At 40.3% G+C, this 11,314-nt stretch overlaps 1 protein-coding gene across 7 annotated transcripts in view; it reads left to right on the top strand.

Moving 5' to 3' along the window:
* The window catches only part of MIGA1 (mitoguardin 1), an 83,329-nt gene extending 80,509 nt beyond the window's left edge, over positions 1–2,820 (top strand). For 6 of the 7 annotated variants that reach the window (XM_053247964.1, XM_053247962.1, XM_053247966.1 and 3 more), the window contains 3 exons: positions 505–558; positions 1,899–2,015; positions 2,125–2,820. In XM_053247964.1, coding sequence (XP_053103939.1) covers positions 505–558; positions 1,899–2,015; positions 2,125–2,343 — 390 coding nt within the window. In that variant the 3' untranslated portion in view covers positions 2,344–2,820. The remainder of the gene's footprint in view (positions 1–504; positions 559–1,898; positions 2,016–2,124) is intronic. The other variant, XM_053247965.1, reaches the window with a different exon arrangement.
* The last annotated feature ends 8,494 nt before the right edge of the window (positions 2,821–11,314 follow it).

Raw genomic sequence — 11,314 nt, forward strand, 5'->3', positions numbered from 1 at the left:
GTAAGCATCCTCTTTACTCCCTCATCGAAGTAATTTATAGAAATGTTGAATACACTCAGTACCTTCCTCCAAGTTGACACAAGCCATTAATGGGTACTTGGGGATGCGACAGAGGGAGTGTCCAACCAGTTATTAATCCACCTGACAAGTGTGATCTAGCCTGCATCTTACTATCTTGTCAACAAGGATATCATGGGAGAGTTTGAGTAGGTTGGGACAGCTCTGCAAGTGGCTTTCTACAGTGCATGGAATTCTCTTTGGAAAATGGAAAAGCCCATTTTTGCTGAAAGCACATCATATTTGGAACAGATGAATGTTCAGTGGAGTGGCTCCATAGCAATTAAAAAGAAGTGAGCTGTAGCAATAACATGAAGGTTAGGGCACTTGCTTAACCTGTAAGTGTTAACAAATTGGAAAACCCTATTTCATTGTATACTGTATTGGTTGTTTATAAACAGAAAAATTTCAGATACACAAGTAACTTAGAAAAATATTCTTATTTAGGCTGTGGCTTCCAGCTGCTGGTCAGTTCTAAAACAAAAAAAGCAGCAAATGAAGGCAAGTAGGCTTTAATTTTTGAATTGTTAATATTTGTGAACATGCCAATTATAATTGATTTGTCATGTTTAATTGGGACATTAATTTGCTTTATTTTGCTATGTCACTTACTATTCCAGCAAAATTATAAACTGTAAAGCTGGACCTTGTTATCCACGGGGGTTCTATTCTCTGTTACAATAGAACCACGGATAATGAGACATTAGGGCTGTGGGAATTGGAGGCATGGGTTTAGGTTCCTGGAAACTAAACATGGCTAAAAACAGCAGAAATACAATAAATAAAGTACAGTACATGCTCTGCGGGTCTCCAGCTGCCCAGCAAAGCCCCCCCATACCCTACATTTGTGATATACTGCAAAAAATTGTGGGGGGAATTGTTTTTCCAGGAAAAAGCCACAAAAATGGCTCCTTTCATCAAAATGGTGGCCAGAAATAACCTCTGAGGTCACTTCAAGCCACTTAGGGACCACGGATGATAATCCTTTTTGCACCCGTATGTACTGATATCAGGTCTTTATTGCCCAGCCACGGATACGCTGGACCACAGGTGTCGAGACCACATGTGACAAGGTCCACCTGTACATGGCTTCGATTGGAGAATAACAAATACCATATATAAGTATAGGCTTTAGGCATGTAAAACCAGACCTGGGATCATATGCCAGAGCAAATGTGCATAATTAAAATAGTTGACTGCATTTAGATTCTGATGCAACCATGCTGTGGCAGGAAAATAAAACTGTCAGTATTGACATTATTCAGTCTCCACCAGTGGTGCATAGAACAAGGTGATGAGCTTAATAACTTGACTAGTTAATTTCTTGCCCCGGTGGATGCTGAGGTGATCATTCAGGAATAGTCACCTCATTTTTCCTAACACTCTTGTATACAGCTCTGTTCAACCAATAGCAAGATGGGTTTTTTTCAGTCATTTTAATCTATGTATAATTATGAAGAACCAGCTAAAAATCCATTTCAGTTCTCTTTACATCAAGAAAGCAAGTGTTCAGTCTTTCCCCAAATTGTAATAATTTAAATTCCATTATTAAGGGTTACCCAAGACAATTGGAACAGCAATAATGTTTCAATTATGTACAAGAAGTGTTGTGTTTATGCTGTTATAATGTGGAAAAAGTGCCCAGAGATTATGAATAACATTAACTCTGTACAGCCATGAGGAAATAAAAAGGAAAAGGCAGTATTATCTCTGTCCATAGCATACTAGTTTATAAACTTAATGGAAACAGTGTAAAAACAAACCTTGGTATGTGCTGTAATTAAACTGATAGTTCAGACATGGAAAACAATTTACCTTTTCTTTGCTAATTTCATTCCCAGGTACCTGATGGCTTCTTTGCACACTTCTATGCTATTTGTGAACACATCAGTCCTGTTATGGCATGGGGCTTTCTGGGCCCCAGAAATTCTCTGTATGAGTTATGTAACTTCTTCAAGGTATGCAACATTGTAGCTTTGAGAGAGCTTATTGTATATCAGCCAAAAATAATGTCCGGATGTTACACAGTACCATATATAAACAAGTTTCATTTTGTTGGTTTTCTAGGATCAGGTGCTTTATTTTCTGAAAGACATTTTTGACTTCGAAAAAGTACGATATTCAACTCTGGAAAATCTAGCAGAAGACCTTATGCAACTGCTAAATCGGCACACAGATCTTCTCCTGGCCTATCTTGGAGGTGACTCACTACAGCATGTCAGTGGCTGTGTAAGTGGTCGAGGACACACAACAGTCAGTAGCCTTTTGGATGCAAAAGTACAATAGGCTTTTTGGTTCTGTTCTTAATGTGAGCACAATTTTTGCCTTTTCCCCCCTCAAGAAAAGCTGCCATTGCTTATTTTTTTATGAGTGATTACCTGAAAAATCTACAATATTGCTAAATATGGACTCAGGGAGGCTTTAAAAATATGGAAATCATTGCTGAGAATATTACTGTATATATCTGGAAAAGGCAGCATGACTGTCACTGGATTTATATGTAACAGATCCCAAAGTTTTTTTAAGTAGTTGTGAAATTTTATTTGTGAATATACTGTACATTTGCCTCTGATATTATTTGTAACTGAAACTGGCCATGGCACAGTATACTATACATGTTATGGTAAAGATGTTTGTCTCAGAGTTTTACACTGTATGAATTACTACTTGGTACAAAGTCTCAAAAGCTCTGCCATGTTTTTGTCAAATTATGTCCATTTTTGGTCTTAAGTGACATGTGCAATAAAATAACATTAACTTTGCCTTGAAATTGATTTTTTGTAAATGTTTATGCTTACAAAATGAATGATGTAATGGATGCATTTAGCCTTTGGAAAACAAAGGCATTGTTGAAACATTGTAAGTGCTAAATCGTATTTTTATATTGTGTAAACAAGCCTTCACCGAAGATTTACATTGTGGGGCTATTCCCATGATCGGGGAAAATCGGGCTAGGAAAGCCTAGCCTGATTTTTCCCAATCGTCAGAATCACCGGGCTCGGCTGCGAGTCCGGTGGTTCTGGAGTGGGTAACCTGCTCAAGAACCCCTGCCCCAAAACCAGGTTTGCGGAGCGAACACTCCGCAAACCTGGTTTTTAAAATCGTGAGTAGCCCCCTGAACCGAGATCGAGAGACCGGGCCCTGTATCTCCTTATCTGAAGACACAGTCAGCTGAGGCCCCCTTTAGTTTAATGATTGGTTTATCCCCCATCTATAGAGAGCTTTTAAAACTTTATACTAGTAGTGAATAAGCTAAAATCTTGTCTTGTCTGAACATAGCACATATTTTTAAGAAAAGAAGTTTGCAAAAAAAAACCACACCATAATCGTGCATCAACAATGAAATACAAGTTTATCATTTAAGTGTCAGTCTTTTTCTAAAATATCTGGTCTTTAGTTTAGATGAGCAATCTAAGAATGTAGATATGTTTTTGAGGTATGTAATGTCAAAAGGTTGGTCTTCAAAATATTTTTGAAAGCACCTTGGCTGGATCTGTGTTCAGAGAAAGCTATCCTAATAGCATCAGAATATGTACTTGTGCATACAAATTTTCAAGGTGGCAGGTATGCATTACTTCTATTACAGAACTTTAGGCAGTGCATCACAATGGATCAATCACAAGAAGATATTTTTTGTGTCATCCACTACTCTCTGCAGTAGGGATGTAAATGAACCACGGGTTCCATTTGTGTGATCATCATGGTGTTGCTGACTATGCAAATGGTGCATGTTATTGGGATACGAGCTACACCAGCAGGAAGCTGCATGGGGTGGCAGAGGGCAAATAAGGACCTGCTCTCCTTTTTCTTAAAGTTCTCTATCCCATTTCCCAAACAGTGCTCGAACCGCATATCCCTAGTAGGCAGCAGTCAATGCTTCTGTGCAAGTTCTCTAGACTTGGTAGTTCTCTGTAGCTGGCTATGCCTTTTATTTATTTATTTATTTATTTATTTATTTATTTATTTATTTATTTATGGGATGGTGAGCAAGGTATATCTACCATCTTCTTACACAGAATCCCGTGTGCCATCACAGTAGCACTGGTGCTTTGATGCAGCATCACCCCACTGAATACAGCAAGTACTTTAAAAAGGCAAATGGAGCAGAGCTTCGATAGGCTCTGTGTCTCTTACTTATATTTATTTAAGCATTTATATTCATTTTGTTGTAGGTTCATTCATTTATTTTATTCTCTGGTCGGTTAACAATAACATAAAACAAGTTAAAAACATACACAAAACTTAAAATTTAAACAATTTAAAAGTCAAAAACAGGTTAAAACCTAAACTTTTAAAAAGCAGGAAAGGCTTGGGTGAAGAGATGCGTTTACAAATGCTTTTTAAGAATTGTCAGATGGGGAGGAATGTATTTCAGTAGGGATTGCATTCCACAATCTTGGGGCAGCAACCAAGAAGGCCCGTCCCTGTGTGGCCACCAGCTATGCTGATGGCAACTAGAGATGGACCTCTCCAGACCTCTCCAGACCACCTCAATGGGCAGTTCAAAGTTATTCCAGCAATGTCCATACATTAAGAATATTTATATACTGCTTTACACATACATACATACACACATCCCAAAGGTGTTTACACCGCAAAAGGTATAAGGAAATGGTTCCCTGTCTCAAAAGGGTTCGCAATCTAAAAAATAAAAACAATGGAGACACAAGTTGTCACTGAAGAGATACTATGTTGGGATAAATAAAGATAGGGGTTTCCCCCCTGCTAGATGAGTACCAGCGCTTTAAAAGGTGACTTTGCCCAGTCAGTAGGGTTACATTGCAATATAAAAACAATCAAAATACTGGCAACGTATCTGAAGACCCAGTAACATGCCAATCAGAAAATGAATAACCTACCCAGACAGCTATTTAATAAAATCATTTCAAAAATGCCTGCCTAAACAAAAATGCTTGCATATTAGCTACAGGTGCATTCCATTCTCCTTCATGTTATTCAGGTGTCCATTTTTTACACTACTGTACTGGGTTTCTTCAGGCCATTGCTAATGGTCTCAGAGGGGTCCAAACAGCTACAGAATTTCACCTGTTCTGGGGTTTAGTTATGCATCCTTAATCTCAGCCCTGTATTTACTATTCACAACCTTTTATTCACAGACAGGCAGCCACCCATCCACCATGAAATGAGAGAGCCAGGAGTGTTACTAGATACTTAAAAGATCCAGGGCCCACACCCACAGTTTAATTTTGATAATTAAAACAGCCTTCCCGTCAATAACTAGATTTGGTTTTGCTTTTTTAAAAGTCTCTGTTACAGTGCATACATGTCTACTTGGAACTAAGCAACATTGTATACAATGGGACTTACTTCAAGTGAGTATAGCATTGAAGCTTCAATTAAGAAGACACAATTTTAAAAAGATTACTCAAATTGGCAAGATCAGTCCTTCAGCAATGCCAGAGCTAACCTGAGTTGAATATCTTTTCTTTTGCAGTCAGTACTCCAAACAGCTGAACAATTGAGGGCCAGTGTGCTATAGTGGTAACAGTGTTAGATTAGGATTGGGGAGACCTCAGTTCAGATCCTTCCCTGCTCAGCCATGAGTTCACACTTTAGGCCAGTCACACTCACTCAGCCTAGCCTACCTCACAGGATTACTTAGGGACATAGGAAGTGGCCATATACTGAGTCAGACCATTGGTCCATCTAGCTCAATATTGTCTACACAGACTGGCAGCGGCTTCTCCAATGTTGCAGGCAGGAATCTCAGCCCTATCTTGGAGATGCCAGGGAGGGAATTTGGAACCTAGATGCTCTTCTCAGAGTGGCTCTGTCCCCTAACAGGAATATCTTACAGTGCTCACATGTAGTTTCCCATTCAAATGCAACCAGGGCAGACCTTGCTTAGTTAAGTGGACAAGTCATGCTTGCTACCACAAGACCAGCCCTCCTCCTGTTGGAGGATAAAAGTGGGGAAGGTACTATGTACACTGCCCTGAGCTCCTTAGAAGAAGGGTAGAATAAAAATGTCATAAATAATACAATACCTGTGTGTATATATATGTATGACTGGGGAGGAGGACAAGTGACTGATGGCATCTGGGGCACATGCCCTATTGGACCAATACTGATGATTATTTTTTTTAGGAAGTTCTATTTCGAACCATACAGGCAACAATGGATGAGCCTTAAAGCTGTAGTTCAGTTAGTTTGAAATGCTGCAGTCGGATTTTCAAGAACAAGTACTAGGTGTGTGCTTAGCAGACAGTGCCATTTCCATCTTTATAGTTTCACTGTCCATGCTTGAAACATGGTAAGAATGCACTGGTAAGATTTAAGTGTGCTGAAGTCTATTGATTGGAAGTATGCTTTTAAAGACTAAAATACAGATCCAGCTTACAAACATGCTTATTTCCCCACCTATATATAGTCATGAAAGGATCTATACAATTGCATGAAGAAGAATTAGCACAAACAAGGCAGCACACAGACATCCACAGTGATTCCCATGATTGTGGCTGCTAGTAAAAGTAGCTATTTATTTAAACTGCCCATTTTATTTTCTCACATGGTTGTATAACTGCATACCTGGATCAACTTATTTTCTGAATATGATCATCTACCTGTATTGTTTTTTGTGTGTGTAGTCTAAATACAATACAACACAATACAACAAATATTTATATACTGCTTTTCAACTAAAATTTCCAAAGCAGTTTCCATGGTGTTAGAGTACATTAAGGGTGACAAGGTAAGGAGGCTTGAATACCTGAGTGACAGTAGCAGTGAGTAGACCAATTAATTCTTTTGCCAGTATATATTTGCATTATATAATCATAGTTCTGACTGGTGACAGCTGAGGGGAGATTTTAAAAGGCTGGAATCTGAGAAGGGCTCAAAGGTAGTGAATAATGGTAATACTGAGGTGGGTTGGCAGCAAGTAACTAAGCACAAGATAGGCGACTCAGGACCAGCTTGGTGGGTAAGACAGGAGGAGGAGATGGAAAATGGAAAAAGCAAAGGAATGAAGGAAGCAATGAGTCTAACAGAGGACTAGATGAAGTTGGGGCCAGTGGAAAGGACAATGGGTCGAAGTATACTTGTATCAGGAAAGGATATTTATTTATTTATTTTTAAGTTAATAAGTTGATGATCCTATGTGCATATTAACAGAACAATTCTTCCACCAAGACTTCTTTATTATGCTAAAGTAAAAATACCATCCACCAGATGCTATGAGTTAAAACAAAAGCTGTTTCTGTGTCAATACACCATCCTCAGTTGCTTACACAAACCAACTGTCTCAGCAGTGCTTAAATTCCTTTCTCATGAAATAAGCAGTAGGCAGAGAGAAAGGAAAGGTGGGAGAGTACAATGTAACAGCTACAACCAGGAGCAATTAACACTGCTTCTGCCAGTCAAAGACTAATGAATTTCATAGCAGAAACCATCTCCTCCTTAACATAAATATCTGGTTTCTATTTCTTTATGTACATTGCCTTCTGCAAATTACACTTCTGCAAATTTATTTCCACTGTCAGTGCCACTGTCTTAGTTCCCACCACTCGTCCAGCATGCCCCTCCTTCATATGTATAGATCACAGCTTAGTACAACTCCCATTATATTGCATATCCAACATATGATCGCTATTTCCATCTCTTAATGGTCTCTCCATTTCCCCTATATAGAAAGAGGAACTTTTCAAACACTCTTATAAATCACCCCCTTTAAACTACACCAACCCTCTCTCCTTTCACAAATAGCACAATCTTTAAACTCACACTTCTTATCATACAGTAAAGAGTTAACCAATTGTTGTTTCAACATTATCGGTGCACTGCATACTACATTAGCTTTAACTCCATGTGTCTCCAGAAGCTTCTGAGATTGCCGGATGAATTTATTAGTAATAAATGGAATTTTCAACACTGGCAACCCTTTTGTAAATTGCACCTTGTTACTCTTCAATATAGGGTGCATATATCCATTAGCCCTTATCAGCTTTTCCGCTTTTTCTTTTGATTCCTCTCTCTGTCCTACCGTAGAAATCCCCACTGCCTTCTGTATCAGAGATAGATATAGTGTTTTATCCATAATATATAGATATTAAGAAATAGATATAGTGAGCATATGTTGGATATGTGATATAATGGGAGTTGTACTAAGCTATGATCTATACAAATGAAGGAGGGATGGTGCGTGAGTAGTGGGAACTATGACAGTGGCAATGACATTGGAAAGAAATTTGCAGGAGTGTAAAATAAAGGAGGCCATGTTGTTGCTAGTTCTGCTTTTCTGCAGGCTCCCAGAAGCCTTTCTGGCTATGATTGAAACTGATGGCAAATGGGTTTCACTTTTGACATGCTCAGGAGCCTCACAGCATCATGAGCTCTCCATTAGTTGGCCTACTGGGAAACAGTCACTCAGTAGTCAGTGGAACATCTACCCCTAGATTTAGCAGCTGCAAAATTGAAAGGGAGCTCACCTTATGCCTTCCCCATGCTGGGATACCTGAGCAGACTACCAAAGTTAACTCGCAATAGTTAACTGTCTGTTCAAGGTCTCTCTGCATGATTTACCCTCCTTTGGTTTACCTCCCCTCCACAGGTGCCTCAAACAAGCTAGAAGCCAATTATCTCAGCAGGGAATTCAGATAAGGCTCCATGAATGCACATTCCCTCCTTATCAAAAGAAGGCCAGGAAGCCAGAAATATACCCATAGAAATGCTGATTAATTCACTAGGTGTTTCTGACCGAAAAGTGTTCTTGTGTTTGGACGTTCAGCCAATCCATTTGCATCATCCTATTCACCCATTGTGTTGTAGTGCAGCACAGCAGACACAAACAATGGGATCTTTTGAGATTCCCCAGAACCACCCTAGTCAATAAAAAAGGTTAATTGGAATGTTGACCCAGGACATGTTCTTGGGTATATCAAACCCCAATTCCATGATCTAGTGTGCTCCTTTGCGACCCATACACACCTTGGAGTTACCAGCAGCTTGGGCAATCTGCTGCTCACACGCCATCACACCAGGCTGTGCCCAGCTTTTGTGCCAATTTCCAGATTGGTTCTCTGTCCAAATCCAATCTGCCCAGTCTTCCTCACCAACACAGGAAGCTGGTTCCACGGAGGAAACATCCTTGTGGATTCACATCTACCCCCTCTGGCCTTCTCATCCCTGCTTCTGACCGAACTGTCCCTAAGGAATGAGGTCCCTTGGTTGTTCAGGCAGCCCCAGGGTTTATGCGCCACTAGAAGCTCAGGTAATATGAACATTTGCTCCTTGCTGAGCCCATCTCTATCCCTGCTCCTTTTTCTTAAATCTCTTAAGTCTCTTACTCCAGCCCATCTAGGAATTCATACAATTAGGACTTTAAGCTAAAACACCTTTTTGCAGTTGAACATACCTTTAATAGGATTGCTTTAACACACATTTCTTTCTGCTGTACCCCCTCCCTTCAATAAAAATTTCTTTTGATTTTTGAAACGTCAACTTTGCCTCAGTCCAGTTATTTCCTGAGTCCACAACTTTGTGTAAATTTAATCTGACATGGAACTGTCCTACCCAGAGCTAATTTCCCCACACAAAGCCCGAACACAATTTTGGGGGTGTTTACCAATCACCCTGGGGCAGTTCCATTAACAATGTATATAGAGAAATTGAAACCAGATATTTATGTTAAGAAGGAGATGGTTTTGGCTTTGAAATTCATTAATCTTTGACTGACAGAAGCTGTGTTAATTGTTCCTGGTTGCAGCTGTTACATTGTCCTCCCCGCCCCAATTTCTTCCTGCGATAAAGGAATTTAAGCACTGCTGAGATATTTTGTTTGTGTAAGCAACTGAGGATGGTGTATTGACATTGAAACTGGTTTTGTTTTGATACTATTTTATCTTTTGCGTAATAAAGACATCTTGGTGGAAGAATTATTTTTATTTATATTTATATGCCTCCTTTTGTCCCCAAACCCCCAAGATTAAAACTATCATTCAATTATAGCTAATTTATGACACAATTTTTATATACTTCCCCACTCTTGGGCTATCTCACAATTGTACATTTACAGGAATTGTAGAGTGTACATATAAAAGAAGTACTACCCCTGATAACTGGGCATACCCCTGCTAACTGGGCAAAGAGGCACCTTTTACCATGGTGATTCTCTTTATTTAGCAGGGGGAGAGTAACTGGCCCTATCCCCACCCCCCAGCACAATACTTCCAGTGACTGTAGCTGGGGTCTATCTTATGTTTCTTTTTAGAATGTGAGCCCTTTGTGGACAGGGTTCCATCTTATTTGTTTGTTATTTCTCTGTGTAAACTGCCCTGAGCCATTTTTGGAAGGGCAGTATAGAACTCGATGATGATGATGATGATGATGATGATGATGATTAAAGGTTAAATATCAGAGCCACAACACAGAAAAGACCCTTCCTTAAGTAATAAGGCTAGTGGATAGTATAGTACTGTTAAATCTGGTATGGGATCCGTTGAATCCATTAGAATGGGTTCTGCACCTGAGCGGAAGCCTCTCGGCATCGAGTGTCACAGCTCCTTTTCGGCGCCTGCGTCCCGCTCCACGTGACCACATGGCTATTTAAGGTGGGAGGAAGTGCAGGCAGCTCAGTTCCTTTGCAAACACCGTAGGAATCACTTGGTTTCTGCGGCTCCTTCATGTGCTTTCCTTGGAAATTTTCTACTTTCTACTGGTTATTGACTTTTGGATTATCTCTTGCCTACTGATTTGGATTGTTTTCTCTCCCTGTTGACCCGGACTGTGACTGGTTCTGTTTCTCTAACCCTTCCAACATGACGAAAGATTGGACTGATTTACCGGCAACAGACCTCGGATTGTGAGTAACATGGACGCCCCAAAGGGGAAGAAAACCTTTAAGCGCTGCACTAAATGCAATGCCAAATTGCCCTCTCAAGACCGCCACAGCTTATGTTTGCTGTGTCTGGGCGAGGTCCACATAACTTTGGCCTGTAAAATCTGCCAGTCTTTCTCGTAGCAAATGAGAAGAAATCGAGAGCTCCGTCTACGAGCTTCTATCTGTGATGATGCGTTGGTTGCGCCTTCCTCTGCGGTGAAATCCTCACAGCCACACGGCTCGAAGGACCTGGGCTCAGCCCAGTCTAAAACTCTGACGCCCCCCACTAAGGCCCCTAAGCCCTCGAAGAGGCCGGGAGACAAGGTGGCGTCTCCGAGCGCCCCGCCAAAAAGAAGAAGAAACAGGCCCTGTCGGAATTGACTCCTTCACCAGGACTGGCTCAGAACATCGTAATTCCCT

This window comes from Hemicordylus capensis, chromosome 4, assembly GCF_027244095.1.
Source record: "Hemicordylus capensis ecotype Gifberg chromosome 4, rHemCap1.1.pri, whole genome shotgun sequence".
Taxonomy (NCBI): domain Eukaryota; kingdom Metazoa; phylum Chordata; class Lepidosauria; order Squamata; family Cordylidae; genus Hemicordylus; species Hemicordylus capensis.